Raw genomic sequence first — 20,348 nt, 5'->3', positions numbered from 1 at the left:
TGCTCCAACCACAACCACATCTGCTCCAACCACAACAACAATTCTTTCAACAACAACAGCTGCACCAACCACAGCAGCTTCAACCACAACAACAGAAGCTCCAACCACAACAACAATAGCTCCGACGACAACAATTCCTTCAACCACAACAGCTGCAACAACCACAAACACAGCAACTCCAACCACGACCACAGCTGCTCCAACCACAACAACAATTCCTTCAACCACAACAGTTGAACCAACCACAACCACAGCTGCTGCAACCACAACAACAATTCCTTCAACCACAACAGCTGCACCAACCACAACCACAGCTGCTCCAATCACAACAACAATTCCTTCAACCACAACAGCTGCAAAAACCACAACCACAGCAGCACCAACCACAACCACAGCTGCTGCAACCCCAACAACAATTCTTTCAACCACAACAGCTGCACCAACCACAACCACAGCAGCTCCAACCACAAGAACAATTCATTCAACCACAACAGTTGCACCAACCACAACCACAGCAGCTCCAACCACAACAACAGAAGCTCTAACCACAACTACAGTTGCTCCAACCACAACCACTGTAGCTCCGACCACAACAACAGAAGCTCTAACCACAACAACAGCTGTTCCAACCACAACCACAGCTGCTGCAACCACAACAGCTTCTCCAACCACAACCACAGTAGCTCCGACCACAACAACAGTTGCTCCAACCACAACAATAATTCCTTCAACCACAACAGCTGCACCAACCACAACCACAGCAGCTCCAACCACAACAACAGAAGCTCAAACCACAACTACAGTTGCTCCAACCACAACAACAGAGACACCAACCACAACAACAGCAGCTCCAACCACAACCACAGCGGCTGCAACCACAACAGTTGCTCCAACCACAACCACAGCTGTTCCAACCACAACAACAATTCCTTCAACCACAACAGCTGCACCAACCACAACCACAGCAGCTCCAACCACAACCACAGTTGCTCCAACCACAACAACAGCTGCTCCAACCACAACAACAATTCCTTCAACCACAACAGCTGCACCAACCACAACCACAGCAGCTCCAACCACAACCACTGCTGCTCCAACCACAACAACAATTCCTTCAACCACAACAGCTGCACCAAGCACAACCACAGCAGCTCCAACCACAACAACAGAAGCTCTAACCACAACTACAGTAGCTCCAACCACAAGAACAGAGACACCAACCACAACAACGGCAGCTCCAACCACAACCACAGCGGCTGCTACCACAACAATTCCTTCAACCACAACAGCTGCACCAACCACAACCACGGCTGCTCCAACCACAACAACAGCTGCTCCAACCACAACAACAATTCCTTCAACCACAACAGCTGCACCAACCACAACCACAGCAGCTACAACCACAACCACAGCTGCTACAACCACAACAACAGCTGCTCCAACCACAACAACAATTCCTTCAACCACAACAGCTGCACCAACCACAACCACAGCTGCACCAACCACAACAACAGAAGCTCTAACCACAACAACAGCTGCTCCAACCACAACCACAGCTGCTGCAACCACAACAGCTTCTCCAACCACAACCACAGTAGCTCCGACCACAACAACAGTTGCTCCAACCACAACAATGATTCCTTCAACCACAACAGCTGCACCAACCACAACCACAGCAGCTCCAACCACAACAACAGAAGCTCTAACCACAACTACAGTTGCTCCAACCACAACAACAGAGACACCAACCACAACAACAGCAGCTCCAACCACAACCACAGCGGCTGCAACCACAACAGTTGCTCCAACCACAACCACAGCAGCTCTGACCACAACCACAGCTGCTCCAACCACAACAACAATTCCTTCAACCACAACAGCTGCACCAACCACAACCACAGCAGCTCCAACCACAACCACAGCTGCTCCAACCACAACAGCTGCTCCAACCACAACAACAATTCCTTCAACCACAACAGCTGCACCAACCACAACCACAGCAGCTCCAACCACAACCACAGCTGCTCCAACCACAACAACAATTCCTTCAACCACAACAGCTGCACCAAGCACAACCACAGCAGCTCCAACCACAACAACAGAAGCTCTAACCACAACTACAGTAGCTCCAACCACAAGAACAGAGACACCAACCACAACAACGGCAGCTCCAACCACAAACACAGCGGCTGCTACCACAACAATTCCTTCAACCACAACAGCTGCACCAACCACAACCACAGCAGCTCCAACCACAACAACAGCTGCTCCAACCGCAACAACAATTCCTTCAACCACAACAGCTGCACCAAGCACAACCACAGCAGCTCCAACCACAACAACAGAAGCTCTAAGCACAACTACAGTAGTTCCAACCACAAGAACAGAGACACCAACCACAACAACGGCAGCTCCAACCACAACCACAGCGGCTGCTACCACAACAATTCCTTCAACCACAACAGCTGCACCAACCACAACCACAGCAGCTCCAACCACAACCACGGCTGCTCCAACCACAACAACAGCTGCTCCAACCACAACAACAATTCCTTCAACCACAACAGCTGCACCAACCACAACCACAGCTGCACCAACCACAACCACAGCAGCTCCAACCACAACCACAGATGCTCCAACCACGACAACAATTCCTTCAACCACAACAGCTGCACCAACCACAACCACAGCAGCTCCAACCACAACCACAGATGCTCCAATCACAACAACAATTCCTTCAACCACAACAGTTGAACCAACCACAACCACAGCTGCTGCAACCACAACAACAATTCCTTCAACCACAACAGCTGCACCAAGCACAAGAACAGAGACACCAACCACAACAACGGCAGCTCGAACCACAACCACAGCGGCTGCTACCACGACAGTTTCTCCAACCACAACCACAGCTTCTGCAACCACAACAGCTTCTCCAACCACAACCACAGCAGCTCCAACCACAACAACAGAAGCTCCAACCACAACCACAGCAGCTCCGACCACAACCACAGTTGCTCCAACCACAACCACAGCAGCTCCAACCACAAGAGCAAATCATTCAACCACAACAGTTGCAACAACCACAACCACAGCAGCTCCAACCACAACAACAGAAGCTCTGACCACAACTACAGTTGCTCCAACCACAACAACAGCAGCTCCAACCACAACCACAGCGGCTGCAACCACAACAGTTGCTCCAACCACAACCACAGCAGCTCCGACCACAACCAAAGCTGCTCCAACCACAACAACAATTCCTTCAACCACAACAGCTGCACCAACCACAACCACAGCAGCTCCAACCACAACCACGGCTGCTCCAACCACAACAACAGCTGCTCCAACCACAACAACAATTCCTTCAACCACAACAGCTGCACCAACCACAACCACAGCAGCTCCAACCACGACCACAGCTGCTCCAACCACAACAACAGCTGCTCCAACCACAACAACAATTCCTTCAACCACAACAGCTGCACCAACCACAACCACAGCAGCTCCAACCACAACCACAGCTGCTCCAACCACAACCACAGCAGCTCCAACCACAACAACAGAAGCTCTAAGCACAACTACAATAGCTCCAACCACAAGAACAGAGACACCAACCACAACAACGGCAGCTCCAACCACAACCACAGCGGCTGCTACCACAACAACAGCTGCTCCAACCACAACAACAATTCCTTCAACCACAACAGCTGCACCAACCACAACCACAGCTGCACCAACCACAACAACAGAAGCTCTAACCACAACAACAGCTGCTCCAACCACAACCACAGCTGCTGCAACCACAACAACTTCTCCAACCACAACCACAGTAGCTCCGACCACAACAACATTTGCTCCAACCACAACAATAATTCCTTCAACCACAACAGCTGCACCAACCACAACCACAGCAGCTCCAACCACAACAACAGAAGTTCTAACCACAACTACAGTTGCTCCAACCACAACAACAGAGACACCAACCACAACAACAGCAGCTCCAACCACAACCACAGCGGCTGCAACCACAACAGTTGCTCCAACCACAACCACAGCAGCTCCGACCACAACCACAGCTGCTCCAACCACAACAACAATTCCTTCAACCACAACAGCTGCACCAACCACAACCACAGCAGCTCCAACCACAACCACAGCTGCTCCAACCGCAACAACAGCTGCTCCAACAACAACAACAATTCCTTCAACCACAACAGCTGCACCAACCACAACCACAGCAGCTCCAACCACAGCCACAGCTGCTCCAACCACAACAACAATTCCTTCAACCACAACAGCAGCTCCAACCACAACCACAGCTGCTCCAACCACAACAACAATTCATTCAACCACAACAGCTGCACCAAGCACAACCACAGCAGCTCCAACCACAACAACAGAAGCTCTAACCACAACTACAGTAGCTCCAACCACAAGAACAGAGACACCAACCACAACAACGGCAGCTCCAACCACAACCACAGCGGCTGTTACCACAACAATTCCTTCAACCACAACAGCTGCACCAACCACAACCACAGCAGCTCCAACCACAACCACGGCTGCTCCAACCACAACAACAGCTGCTCCAACCACAACAACAATTCCTTCAACCACAACAGCTGCACCAACCACAACCACAGCAGCTCCAACCACAACCACAGATGCTCCAACCACGACAACAATTCCTTCAACCACAACAGCTGCACCAACCACAACCACAGCAGCTCCAACCACAACCACAGCTGCTCCAATCACAACAACAATTCCTTCAACCACAACAGTTGGACCAACCACAACCACAGCTGCTGCAACCACAACAACAATTCCTTCAACCACAACAGCTGCACCAACCACAACCACAGCAGCTCCAACCACAACCACAGCTGCTCCAACCACAACAACAGTTTCTCCAACCACAACCACAGCTTCTGCAACCACAACAGCTTCTCCAACCACAACCACAGCAGCTCCAACCACAACAACAGAAGCTCCAACCACAACCACAGCAGCTCCGACCACAACCACAGTTGCTCCAACCACAACCACAGCAGCTCCAACCACAAGAGCAATTCATTCAACCACAACAGTTGCAACAACCACAACCACAGCAGCTCCAACCACAACAACAGAAGCTCTAACCACAACTACAGTTGCTCCAACCACAACAACAGCAGCTCCAACCACAACCACAGCGGCTGCAACCACAACAGTTGCTCCAACCACAACCACAGCAGCTCCGACCACAACCACAGCTGCTCCAACCACAACAACAATTCCTTCAACCACAACAGCTGCACCAACCACAACCACAGCAGCTCCAACCACAACCACAGCTGCTCCAACCACAACCACAGTTGCTCCAACCACAACCACAGCAGCTCCAACCACAAGAGCAATTCATTCAACCACAACAGTTGCAACAACCACAACCACAGCAGCTCCAACCACAACAACAGAAGCTCTAACCACAACTACAGTTGCTCCAACAACAACAACAGTTGCTCCAACCACAACCACAGCTGCTGCAACTACAACAGCTTCTCCAACCACAACAGCTCCAACCACAACAGCTGCTTCATCCACAACATCAATTCCTTCAACCACAACAGCTGCACCAACCACTATCACAGCATCTCCAACCACAACTACAGCTTCTCCAACCACAACAACAATTCCTTCAACCACAACAGCTGTACCAACCACAACCACAGGAGCTCCAACCACAATCACAGCTGCTCCAACCACAACCACAGCTGCTCCAACCACAACAACAATTCTTTCAACAACAACAGCTGCACCAACCACAGCAGCTTCAACCACAACAACAGAAGCTCCAACCACAACAACAATAGCTCCGACGACAACAATTCCTTCAACCACAACAGCTGCAACAACCACAAACACAGCAACTCCAACCACGACCACAGCTGCTCCAACCACAACAACAATTCCTTCAACCACAACAGCTGCACCAACCACAACCACAGAAGCTCCAACCACAACCACAGCTGCTCCAACCACAACAACAATTCCTTCAACCACAACAGCTACACCAAGCACAACCACAGCAGCTCCAAGCACAACAACAGAAGCTCTAACCACAACTACAGTTGCTCCAACCACAAGAACAGAGACACCAACCACAACAACAGCAGCTCCAACCACAACCACAGCGGCTGCTACCACAACAGCTTCTCCAACCACAACCACAGCAGCTCCAACCACAACCACTGACGCTCCAACCACAACAACAATTCCTTCAACCACAACAGCTGCACCAACCACAACCACAGCAGCTCCAACCACAACCACAGCAGCTCGAACCACAACCACAGCTGCTCCAACCACAACAACAATTCCTTCAACCACAACACCTGCACCAAGCACAACCACAGCAGCTCCAACCACAACCACAGTGGCTGCTACCACAACAGTTTCTCCAACCACAACCACAGCTTCTGAAACCACAACAGCTTCTCCAACCACAACCACAGCGGCTCCAACCACAACCACTGATGCTCCAACCACAACAATAATTCCTTCAACCACAACAGCTGCACCAACCACAACCACAGCAGCTCCAACCACAACCACAGCAGCTCCGACCACAACCTCAGCTGCTCCAACCACAACAACAATTCCTTCAACCACAACAGCTGCACCAACCACAACCACAGCAGCTCCAACCACAACCACAGCTGCTCCAACCACAACAACAGCTGCTCCAACCACAACAACAATTCCTTCAACCACAACAGCTGCACCAACCACAACCACAGAAGCTCCAACCACAACCACAGCTGCTCCAACCACAACAACAATTCCTTCAACCACAACAGCTACACCAAGCACAACCACAGCATCTCCAAGCACAACAACAGAAGCTCTAACCACAACTACAGTTGCTCCAACCACAAGAACAGAGACACCAACCACAACAACAGCAGCTCCAACCACAACCACAGCGGCTGCTACCACAACAGTTTCTCCAACCACAACCACAGCTTCTGAAACCACAACAGCTTCTCCAACCACAACCACAGCAGCTCCAACCACAACCACTGACGCTCCAACCACAACAACAATTCCTTCAACCACAACAGCTGCACCAACCACAACCACAGCAGCTCCAACCACAACCACAGCTGCTCCAACCACAACAACAGCTGCTCCAACCACAACAACAATTCCTTCAACCACAACAGCTGCACCAACCACAACCACAGCATCTCCAACCACAACCACAGTGGCTGCTACCACAACAGTTTCTCCAACCACAACCACAGCTTCTGAAACCACAACAGCTTCTCCAACCACAACCACAGCGGCTCCAACCACAACCACTGATGCTCCAACCACAACAACAATTCCTTCAACCACAACAGCTGCACCAACCACAACCACAGCAGCTCGAACCACAACCACAGCTGCTCCAACCACAACAACAATTCCTTCAACCACAACACCTGCACCAAGCACAACCACAGCAGATGCAACCACAACAACAGAAGCTCTAACCACAACTACAGTAGCTCCAACCACAAGAACAGAGACACCAACCACAACAACGGCAGCTCCAACCACAACCACAGAGGCTGCTACCACAACAGTTTCTCCAACCACAACCACAGCTTCTGCAACCACAACAGCTTCTCCAACCACAACCACAGCAGCTCCAACCACAACCACAGATGCTCCAACCACAACAACAATTCCTTCAACCACAACAGCTGCACCAACCACAACCACAGCAGCTCCAACCACAACCACAGCTGCTCCAACCAAAACAACAGAGACACCAACCTCAACAACAGCTGCACTGACCACAACCACAGCAGCTCCAACCACAACAATAGAAGCTCTAACCACAACAACAGCAGCTACAACCACAACCACAACGGCTTCAACCACAACAGTTTCTCCAACCACAACCACAGCAGCTCCGACCACAACAACAGTTGCTCCAACAACAACAACAGTTGCTCCAACCACAACCACAGCTGCTGCAACTACAACAGCTTCTCCAACCACAACAGCTCCAACCACAACAGCTGCTTCATCCACAACATCAATTCCTTCAACCACAACAGCTGCACCAACCACTATCACAGCATCTCCAACCACAACTACAGCTTCTCCAACCACAACAACAATTCCTTCAACCACAACAGCTGTACCAACCACAACCACAGGAGCTCCAACCACAATCACAGCTGCTCCAACCACAACCACAGCTGCTCCAACCACAACAACAATTCTTTCAACAACAACAGCTGCACCAACCACAGCAGCTTCAACCACAACAACAGAAGCTCCAACCACAACAACAATAGCTCCGACGACAACAATTCCTTCAACCACAACAGCTGCAACAACCACAAACACAGCAACTCCAACCACGACCACAGCTGCTCCAACCACAACAACAATTCCTTCAACCACAACAGCTGCACCAACCACAACCACAGAAGCTCCAACCACAACCACAGCTGCTCCAACCACAACAACAATTCCTTCAACCACAACAGCTACACCAAGCACAACCACAGCAGCTCCAAGCACAACAACAGAAGCTCTAACCACAACTACAGTTGCTCCAACCACAAGAACAGAGACACCAACCACAACAACAGCAGCTCCAACCACAACCACAGCGGCTGCTACCACAACAGCTTCTCCAACCACAACCACAGCAGCTCCAACCACAACCACTGACGCTCCTACCACAACAACAATTCCTTCAACCACAACAGCTGCACCAACCACAACCACAGCAGCTCCAACCACAACCACAGCTGCTCCAACCACAACAACAGCTGCTCCAACCACAACAACAATTCCTTCAACCGCAACAGCTGCACCAACCACAACCACAGCAGCTCCAACCACAACCACAGTGGCTGCTACCACAACAGTTTCTCCAACCACAACCACAGCTTCTGAAACCACAACAGCTTCTCCAACCACAACCACAGCGGCTCCAACCACAACCACTGATGCTCCAACCACAACAACAATTCCTTCAACCACAACAGCTGCACCAACCACAACCACAGCAGCTCGAACCACAACCACAGCTGCTCCAACCACAACAACAATTCCTTCAACCACAACACCTGCACCAAGCACAACCACAGCAGATGCAACCACAACAACAGAAGCTCTAACCACAACTACAGTAGCTCCAACCACAAGAACAGAGACACCAACCACAACAACGGCAGCTCCAACCACAACCACAGAGGCTGCTACCACAACAGTTTCTCCAACCACAACCACAGCTTCTGCAACCACAACAGCTTCTCCAACCACAACCACAGCAGCTCCAACCACAACCACAGATGCTCCAACCACAACAACAATTCCTTCAACCACAACAGCTGCACAAACCACAACCACAGCAGCTCCAACCACAACCACAGCTGCTCCAACCAAAACAACAGAGACACCAACCTCAACAACAGCTGCACTGACCACAACCACAGCAGCTCCAACCACAACAATAGAAGCTCTAACCACAACAACAGCAGCTACAACCACAACCACAACGGCTTCAACCACAACAGTTTCTCCAACCACAACCACAGCAGCTCCGACCACAACAACAGTTGCTCCAACAACAACAACAGTTGCTCCAACCACAACCACAGCTGCTGCAACTACAACAGCTTCTCCAACCACAACAGCTCCAACCACAACAGCTGCTTCATCCACAACATCAATTCCTTCAACCACAACAGCTGCACCAACCACTATCACAGCATCTCCAACCACAACTACAGCTTCTCCAACCACAACAACAATTCCTTCAACCACAACAGCTGTACCAACCACAACCACAGGAGCTCCAACCACAATCACAGCTGCTCCAACCACAACCACATCTGCTCCAACCACAACAACAATTCTTTCAACAACAACAGCTGCACCAACCACAGCAGCTTCAACCACAACAACAGAAGCTCCAACCACAACAACAATAGCTCCGACGACAACAATTCCTTCAACCACAACAGCTGCAACAACCACAAACACAGCAACTCCAACCACGACCACAGCTGCTCCAACCACAACAACAATTCCTTCAACCACAACAGTTGAACCAACCACAACCACAGCTGCTGCAACCACAACAACAATTCCTTCAACCACAACAGCTGCACCAACCACAACCACAGCTGCTCCAATCACAACAACAATTCCTTCAACCACAACAGCTGCAAAAACCACAACCACAGCAGCACCAACCACAACCACAGCTGCTGCAACCCCAACAACAATTCTTTCAACCACAACAGCTGCACCAACCACAACCACAGCAGCTCCAACCACAAGAACAATTCATTCAACCACAACAGTTGCACCAACCACAACCACAGCAGCTCCAACCACAACAACAGAAGCTCTAACCACAACTACAGTTGCTCCAACCACAACCACTGTAGCTCCGACCACAACAACAGAAGCTCTAACCACAACAACAGCTGTTCCAACCACAACCACAGCTGCTGCAACCACAACAGCTTCTCCAACCACAACCACAGTAGCTCCGACCACAACAACAGTTGCTCCAACCACAACAATAATTCCTTCAACCACAACAGCTGCACCAACCACAACCACAGCAGCTCCAACCACAACAACAGAAGCTCAAACCACAACTACAGTTGCTCCAACCACAACAACAGAGACACCAACCACAACAACAGCAGCTCCAACCACAACCACAGCGGCTGCAACCACAACAGTTGCTCCAACCACAACCACAGCTGTTCCAACCACAACAACAATTCCTTCAACCACAACAGCTGCACCAACCACAACCACAGCAGCTCCAACCACAACCACAGTTGCTCCAACCACAACAACAGCTGCTCCAACCACAACAACAATTCCTTCAACCACAACAGCTGCACCAACCACAACCACAGCAGCTCCAACCACAACCACTGCTGCTCCAACCACAACAACAATTCCTTCAACCACAACAGCTGCACCAAGCACAACCACAGCAGCTCCAACCACAACAACAGAAGCTCTAACCACAACTACAGTAGCTCCAACCACAAGAACAGAGACACCAACCACAACAACGGCAGCTCCAACCACAACCACAGCGGCTGCTACCACAACAATTCCTTCAACCACAACAGCTGCACCAACCACAACCACGGCTGCTCCAACCACAACAACAGCTGCTCCAACCACAACAACAATTCCTTCAACCACAACAGCTGCACCAACCACAACCACAGCAGCTACAACCACAACCACAGCTGCTACAACCACAACAACAGCTGCTCCAACCACAACAACAATTCCTTCAACCACAACAGCTGCACCAACCACAACCACAGCTGCACCAACCACAACAACAGAAGCTCTAACCACAACAACAGCTGCTCCAACCACAACCACAGCTGCTGCAACCACAACAGCTTCTCCAACCACAACCACAGTAGCTCCGACCACAACAACAGTTGCTCCAACCACAACAATGATTCCTTCAACCACAACAGCTGCACCAACCACAACCACAGCAGCTCCAACCACAACAACAGAAGCTCTAACCACAACTACAGTTGCTCCAACCACAACAACAGAGACACCAACCACAACAACAGCAGCTCCAACCACAACCACAGCGGCTGCAACCACAACAGTTGCTCCAACCACAACCACAGCAGCTCTGACCACAACCACAGCTGCTCCAACCACAACAACAATTCCTTCAACCACAACAGCTGCACCAACCACAACCACAGCAGCTCCAACCACAACCACAGCTGCTCCAACCACAACAGCTGCTCCAACCACAACAACAATTCCTTCAACCACAACAGCTGCACCAACCACAACCACAGCAGCTCCAACCACAACCACAGCTGCTCCAACCACAACAACAATTCCTTCAACCACAACAGCTGCACCAAGCACAACCACAGCAGCTCCAACCACAACAACAGAAGCTCTAACCACAACTACAGTAGCTCCAACCACAAGAACAGAGACACCAACCACAACAACGGCAGCTCCAACCACAAACACAGCGGCTGCTACCACAACAATTCCTTCAACCACAACAGCTGCACCAACCACAACCACAGCAGCTCCAACCACAACAACAGCTGCTCCAACCGCAACAACAATTCCTTCAACCACAACAGCTGCACCAAGCACAACCACAGCAGCTCCAACCACAACAACAGAAGCTCTAAGCACAACTACAGTAGTTCCAACCACAAGAACAGAGACACCAACCACAACAACGGCAGCTCCAACCACAACCACAGCGGCTGCTACCACAACAATTCCTTCAACCACAACAGCTGCACCAACCACAACCACAGCAGCTCCAACCACAACCACGGCTGCTCCAACCACAACAACAGCTGCTCCAACCACAACAACAATTCCTTCAACCACAACAGCTGCACCAACCACAACCACAGCTGCACCAACCACAACCACAGCAGCTCCAACCACAACCACAGATGCTCCAACCACGACAACAATTCCTTCAACCACAACAGCTGCACCAACCACAACCACAGCAGCTCCAACCACAACCACAGATGCTCCAATCACAACAACAATTCCTTCAACCACAACAGTTGAACCAACCACAACCACAGCTGCTGCAACCACAACAACAATTCCTTCAACCACAACAGCTGCACCAAGCACAAGAACAGAGACACCAACCACAACAACGGCAGCTCGAACCACAACCACAGCGGCTGCTACCACGACAGTTTCTCCAACCACAACCACAGCTTCTGCAACCACAACAGCTTCTCCAACCACAACCACAGCAGCTCCAACCACAACAACAGAAGCTCCAACCACAACCACAGCAGCTCCGACCACAACCACAGTTGCTCCAACCACAACCACAGCAGCTCCAACCACAAGAGCAATTCATTCAACCACAACAGTTGCAACAACCACAACCACAGCAGCTCCAACCACAACAACAGAAGCTCTGACCACAACTACAGTTGCTCCAACCACAACAACAGCAGCTCCAACCACAACCACAGCGGCTGCAACCACAACAGTTGCTCCAACCACAACCACAGCAGCTCCGACCACAACCAAAGCTGCTCCAACCACAACAACAATTCCTTCAACCACAACAGCTGCACCAACCACAACCACAGCAGCTCCAACCACAACCACGGCTGCTCCAACCACAACAACAGCTGCTCCAACCACAACAACAATTCCTTCAACCACAACAGCTGCACCAACCACAACCACAGCAGCTCCAACCACGACCACAGCTGCTCCAACCACAACAACAGCTGCTCCAACCACAACAACAATTCCTTCAACCACAACAGCTGCACCAACCACAACCACAGCAGCTCCAACCACAACCACAGCTGCTCCAACCACAACCACAGCAGCTCCAACCACAACAACAGAAGCTCTAAGCACAACTACAATAGCTCCAACCACAAGAACAGAGACACCAACCACAACAACGGCAGCTCCAACCACAACCACAGCGGCTGCTACCACAACAACAGCTGCTCCAACCACAACAACAATTCCTTCAACCACAACAGCTGCACCAACCACAACCACAGCTGCACCAACCACAACAACAGAAGCTCTAACCACAACAACAGCTGCTCCAACCACAACCACAGCTGCTGCAACCACAACAACTTCTCCAACCACAACCACAGTAGCTCCGACCACAACAACATTTGCTCCAACCACAACAATAATTCCTTCAACCACAACAGCTGCACCAACCACAACCACAGCAGCTCCAACCACAACAACAGAAGTTCTAACCACAACTACAGTTGCTCCAACCACAACAACAGAGACACCAACCACAACAACAGCAGCTCCAACCACAACCACAGCGGCTGCAACCACAACAGTTGCTCCAACCACAACCACAGCAGCTCCGACCACAACCACAGCTGCTCCAACCACAACAACAATTCCTTCAACCACAACAGCTGCACCAACCACAACCACAGCAGCTCCAACCACAACCACAGCTGCTCCAACCGCAACAACAGCTGCTCCAACAACAACAACAATTCCTTCAACCACAACAGCTGCACCAACCACAACCACAGCAGCTCCAACCACAGCCACAGCTGCTCCAACCACAACAACAATTCCTTCAACCACAACAGCAGCTCCAACCACAACCACAGCTGCTCCAACCACAACAACAATTCATTCAACCACAACAGCTGCACCAAGCACAACCACAGCAGCTCCAACCACAACAACAGAAGCTCTAACCACAACTACAGTAGCTCCAACCACAAGAACAGAGACACCAACCACAACAACGGCAGCTCCAACCACAACCACAGCGGCTGTTACCACAACAATTCCTTCAACCACAACAGCTGCACCAACCACAACCACAGCAGCTCCAACCACAACCACGGCTGCTCCAACCACAACAACAGCTGCTCCAACCACAACAACAATTCCTTCAACCACAACAGCTGCACCAACCACAACCACAGCAGCTCCAACCACAACCACAGATGCTCCAACCACGACAACAATTCCTTCAACCACAACAGCTGCACCAACCACAACCACAGCAGCTCCAACCACAACCACAGCTGCTCCAATCACAACAACAATTCCTTCAACCACAACAGTTGGACCAACCACAACCACAGCTGCTGCAACCACAACAACAATTCCTTCAACCACAACAGCTGCACCAACCACAACCACAGCAGCTCCAACCACAACCACAGCTGCTCCAACCACAACAACAGTTTCTCCAACCACAACCACAGCTTCTGCAACCACAACAGCTTCTCCAACCACAACCACAGCAGCTCCAACCACAACAACAGAAGCTCCAACCACAACCACAGCAGCTCCGACCACAACCACAGTTGCTCCAACCACAACCACAGCAGCTCCAACCACAAGAGCAATTCATTCAACCACAACAGTTGCAACAACCACAACCACAGCAGCTCCAACCACAACAACAGAAGCTCTAACCACAACTACAGTTGCTCCAACCACAACAACAGCAGCTCCAACCACAACCACAGCGGCTGCAACCACAACAGTTGCTCCAACCACAACCACAGCAGCTCCGACCACAACCACAGCTGCTCCAACCACAACAACAATTCCTTCAACCACAACAGCTGCACCAACCACAACCACAGCAGCTCCAACCACAACCACAGCTGCTCCAACCACAACAACAGCTGCTCCAACCACAACAACAATTCCTTCAACCACAACAGCTGCACCAACCACAACCACAGCAGCTACAACCACAACCACAGCTGCTCCAACCACAACAACAATTCCTTCAACCACAACAGCTGCACCAAGCACAACCACAGCAGCTCCAACCACAACAACAGAAGCTCTAACCACAACTACAGTAGCTCCAACCACAAGAACAGAGACACCAACCACAACAATGGCAGCTCCAACCACAACCACAGCGCCTGCTACCACAACAGTTTCTCCAACCACAACCACAGCAGCTCCGACCACAACCTCAGCTGCTCCAACCACAACAACAATTCCTTCAACCACAACAGCCGCACCAACCACAACCACAGCAGCTCCAACCACAACCACAGCAGCTCCAACCACAACCACAGCTGCTCCAACCACAACAACAATTCCTTCAACCATAACAGCTGCACCAAGCACAACCACAGCAGCTCCAACCACAACAACAGAAGCTCTACCCACAACTACAGTAGCTCCAACCACAAGAACAGAGACACCAACCACAACAACGGCAGCTCCAACCACAACCACAGCAGCTCCAACCACAACCACAGCTGCTCCAACCACAACAGCTGCTCCAACCACAACAACATTTCCTTCAACCACAACAGCTGCACCAACCACAACCACAGCAGCTCCAACCACAACCACAGGTGCTCCAACCGCAACCACAGCTGCTCCAACCACAACAGCTGCTCCAACCACAACAACAATTCCTTCAACAACAACAGCTGCACCAACCACAACCACAGCAGCTCCAACCACAACAACAGCAGCTCCAACCACAAGAGCAATTCATTCAACCACAACAGTTGCAACAACCACAACCACAGCAGCTCCAACCACAACAACAGAAGCTCTAACCACAACTACAGTTGCTCCAACCACAACAACAGCAGCTCCAACCACAACCACAGCGGCTGCAACCACAACAGTTGCTCCAACCACAACCACAGCAGCTCCGACCACAACCACAGCTGCTCCAATCACAACAACAATTCCTTCAACCACAACAGTTGGACCAACCACAACCACAGCTGCTGCAACCACAACAACAATTCCTTCAACCACAACAGCTGCACCAACCACAACCACAGCAGCTCCAACCACAACCACAGCTGCTCCAACCACAACAACAGTTTCTCCAACCACAACCACAGCTTCTGCAACCACAACAGCTTCTCCAACCACAACCACAGCAGCTCCAACCACAACAACAGAAGCTCCAACCACAACCACAGCAGCTCCGACCACAACCACAGTTGCTCCAACCACAACCACAGCAGCTCCAACCACAAGAGCAATTCATTCAACCACAACAGTTGCAACAACCACAACCACAGCAGCTCCAACCACAACAACAGAAGCTCTAACCACAACTACAGTTGCTCCAACCACAACAACAGCAGCTCCAACCACAACCACAGCGGCTGCAACCACAACAGTTGCTCCAACCACAACCACAGCAGCTCCGACCACAACCACAGCTGCTCCAACCACAACAACAATTCCTTCAACCACAACAGCTGCACCAACCACAACCACAGCAGCTCCAACCACAACCACAGCTGCTCCAACCACAACAACAGCTGCTCCAACCACAACAACAATTCCTTCAACCACAACAGCTGCACCAACCACAACCACAGCAGCTACAACCACAACCACAGCTGCTCCAACCACAACAACAATTCCTTCAACCACAACAGCTGCACCAAGCACAACCACAGCAGCTCCAACCACAACAACAGAAGCTCTAACCACAACTACAGTAGCTCCAACCACAAGAACAGAGACACCAACCACAACAATGGCAGCTCCAACCACAACCACAGCGCCTGCTACCACAACAGTTTCTCCAACCACAACCACAGCAGCTCCGACCACAACCTCAGCTGCTCCAACCACAACAACAATTCCTTCAACCACAACAGCCGCACCAACCACAACCACAGCAGCTCCAACCACAACCACAGCAGCTCCAACCACAACCACAGCTGCTCCAACCACAACAACAATTCCTTCAACCATAACAGCTGCACCAAGCACAACCACAGCAGCTCCAACCACAACAACAGAAGCTCTACCCACAACTACAGTAGCTCCAACCACAAGAACAGAGACACCAACCACAACAACGGCAGCTCCAACCACAACCACAGCGGCTGCTACCACAACAGTTTCTCCAACCACAACCACAGCAGCTCCGACCACAACCTCAGCTGCTCCAACCACAACAACAATTCCTTCAACCACAACAGCTGCACCAACCACAACCACAGCAGCTCCAACCACAACCACAGCTGCTCCAACCACAACAACAGCTGCTCCAACCACAACAACAATTCCTTCAATCACAACAGCTGCACCAACCACAACCACAGCAACTCCAACCACAACCACAGCTGCTCCAACCACAACAACAATTCCTTCAACCACAACAGCTGCACCAACCACAACCACAGCAGCTCGAACCACAACCACAGCTGCTCCAACCACAACCACAGCTTCTGCAACCACAACAGCTTCTCCAACCACAACCACAGCAGCTCCAACCACAACAACAATTCCTTCAACCACAACAGCTGCACCAACCACAACCACAGCAGCTCGAACCACAACCACAGCTGCTCCAACCACAACAACAATTCCTTCAACCACAACAGCTGCACCAAGCACAACCACAGCAGCTCCAATCACAACAACAGAAGCTCTAACCACAACTACAGTAGCTCCAACCACAAGAACAGAGACACCAACCACAACAACGGCAGCTCCAACCACAACCACAGCGGCTGCTACCACAACAGTTTCTCCAACCACAACCACAGCTTCTCCAACCACAACAGCTCCTCCAACCACAACCACAGCGGCTGCAACCACAACAGTTGCTCCAACCACAACCACAGCAGCTCCGACCACAACCACAGCTGCTCCAACCACAACAACAATTCCTTCAACCACAACAGCTGCACCGACCACAACCACAGCAGCTCCAACCACAACAACAGAAGCTCTAACCACAACTACAGTTGCTCCAACCACAAGAACAGAGACACCAACCACAACAACGGCAGCTCCAACCACAACCACAGCGGCTGCTACCACAACAGGTTCTCCAACCACAACCACAGCTTCTGCAACCACAACAACAATTCCTTCAACCACAACAGCTGCACCGACCACAACCACAGCAGCTCCAACCACAACAACAGTTGCTCCAACCACAACAACAGTAGCTCCGACGACAACAACAGCTGCTCCAACCACAACAACAATTCCTTCAACCACAACAGCTGCACCAACCACAACCACAGCAGCTCCAACCACAACCACAGCTGCTCCAACCACAACAGCTGCTCCAACCACAACAACAATTCCTTCAACCACAACAGCTGCACCAACCACAACCACAGCAGCTCCAACCACAACCACAGCTGCTCCAACCACAACAGCTGCTCCAACCACAACAACATTTCCTTCAACCACAACAGCTGCACCAACCACAACCACAGCAGCTCCAACCACAACCACAGGTGCTCCAACCGCAACCACAGCTGCTCCAACCACAACAGCTGCTCCAACCACAACAACAATTCCTTCAACAACAACAGCTGCACCAACCACAACCACAGCAGCTCCAACCACAACAACAGCTGCTCCAACCACAACAACAATTCCTTCAACCACAACAGCTGCACAAACCACAACCACAGCAGCTCCAACCACAACAACAGATGCTCTAACCACAACTACAGTAGCTCCAACCACAACAACAGAGACACCAACCTCAACAACACCAGCTCAAACCACAACCACAGCAGCTCCAACCACAACAACACAAGCTCTAACCACAACTACAGTAGCTCCAACCACAACAACAGAGACACCAACCACAACAACAGCAGTTCCAACCACAACCACAGCAGCTGCTACCACAACAGTTTCTCCAACCACAACTACAATAGCTCCAACCAAAACAACAGAGACACCAACCACAACAACAGCAGCTGCAACTACAACAGCTTCTCCAACCACAACCACAACAGCTCCAACCACAACAGCTGCTTCATCAACAACATCAATTCCTTCAACCACAACAGCTGCAACAACCACTACCACAGCAGCTCCAACCACAACTACAGCTTCTCCAACCACAACAACAATTCCTTCAACCACAACATCTGTACCAACCACAACCACAGCAGCTCCAACCACAACCACAGCTGCTCCAACCACAACAACAATTCCTCCAACAACAACAGCTGCACCAACCATTGCAGCTTCAACCACAACAACAGAAGCTCCAACCACAACTACAATAGCTCCAACCACAACAACAGAGACACCAACCACAACAACAGAAGCTCCAACCACAACCACAGCAGCTCCGACCACAACAACAGTTGCTCCAACCACAACAACAATAGCTCCGACGACAACAATTCCTTCAACCACAACAGCTGCAACAACCACAAACACAGCAACTCCAACCACAACCACAGCAGCTCCAACCACAACCACATCTGATCCAACAAAAAAAACTGTAGCTCCAACGACAACAACAGCAACTCCAACCACAACCACAGTTGCTCCGACCACAGCAACAGAGACACCAACTACAACAAAAGAGACCCCAACCACAACAACAGCAGCTCAAACCACAACCACAGCAGCTGCAACCACAACAGTTTCTCCAACCACAACCACAACAGCTCCGACCACAACAACAGTTGCTCCAACCACAACAACAGTAGCTCCGACGACAACAACAGTTGCACCAACCACATCCAGAGCAGCTACAACCACAACCACAGGTGCTCCAGCCACAACCACAGCTGCTGCAACCACAACAACAATTCCTTCAACCACAACAGCTTCACCAACAACAACCACAGCAGCTCCAACCACAACAACAGAAGCTCCAACCACAACTACAGTAGCTCCAACCACAACAACACAGACACCAACCTCAACAACAGCAACTCCAACCACAACCACAGCGGCTGCAACCACAACAGTTTCTCCAATCACAACAGCAGCTCCGACCACAACAACAGTTGCTCCAACCACAACAG

General features: G+C 50.9%; 4 protein-coding genes across 4 annotated transcripts; all 4 read left to right on the top strand.

The window, feature by feature from the left end:
• Nucleotides 1–448: 448 nt before the first annotated feature.
• Nucleotides 449–4,594, top strand: LOC111611068 (mucin-2-like; the record flags this gene model as incomplete). The annotated part of the gene is made up of 3 exons (XM_023346690.1): nt 449–958; nt 2,363–3,199; nt 3,767–4,594. Coding segments are annotated over 3 exons (2,175 nt in total), but the record flags the coding sequence as incomplete, so codon positions are not given.
• Nucleotides 4,595–5,986: 1,392 nt separating this feature from the next.
• Nucleotides 5,987–9,238, top strand: LOC111611067 (mucin-5AC-like; the record flags this gene model as incomplete). Its single annotated transcript, XM_023346689.1, has 3 exons — nt 5,987–6,487; nt 7,040–7,837; nt 8,633–9,238. Coding segments are annotated over 3 exons (1,905 nt in total), but the record flags the coding sequence as incomplete, so codon positions are not given.
• Nucleotides 9,239–9,691: 453 nt separating this feature from the next.
• Nucleotides 9,692–16,522, top strand: LOC111611066 (mucin-2-like; the record flags this gene model as incomplete). Its single annotated transcript, XM_023346688.1, has 5 exons — nt 9,692–10,237; nt 11,573–12,391; nt 12,704–13,603; nt 14,978–15,686; nt 15,903–16,522. Coding segments are annotated over 5 exons (3,594 nt in total), but the record flags the coding sequence as incomplete, so codon positions are not given.
• A 1,890-nt stretch (nt 16,523–18,412) lies between these two features.
• LOC111610896 (mucin-5AC-like) lies at nt 18,413–20,341 on the top strand (the record flags this gene model as incomplete). Its single annotated transcript, XM_023345963.1, has 1 exon — nt 18,413–20,341. A coding segment is annotated over one exon (1,929 nt), but the record flags the coding sequence as incomplete, so codon positions are not given.
• Between the last annotated feature and the right edge of the window lie 7 nt (nt 20,342–20,348).

This window comes from Xiphophorus maculatus, chromosome 14 (genome assembly GCF_002775205.1).
Source record: "Xiphophorus maculatus strain JP 163 A chromosome 14, X_maculatus-5.0-male, whole genome shotgun sequence".
In the NCBI taxonomy this organism is placed as follows: domain Eukaryota; kingdom Metazoa; phylum Chordata; class Actinopteri; order Cyprinodontiformes; family Poeciliidae; genus Xiphophorus; species Xiphophorus maculatus.
The sequence above is the reverse complement of the archived record's forward strand: the minus strand, read 5'-3'. Positions and strand labels throughout refer to the sequence as shown.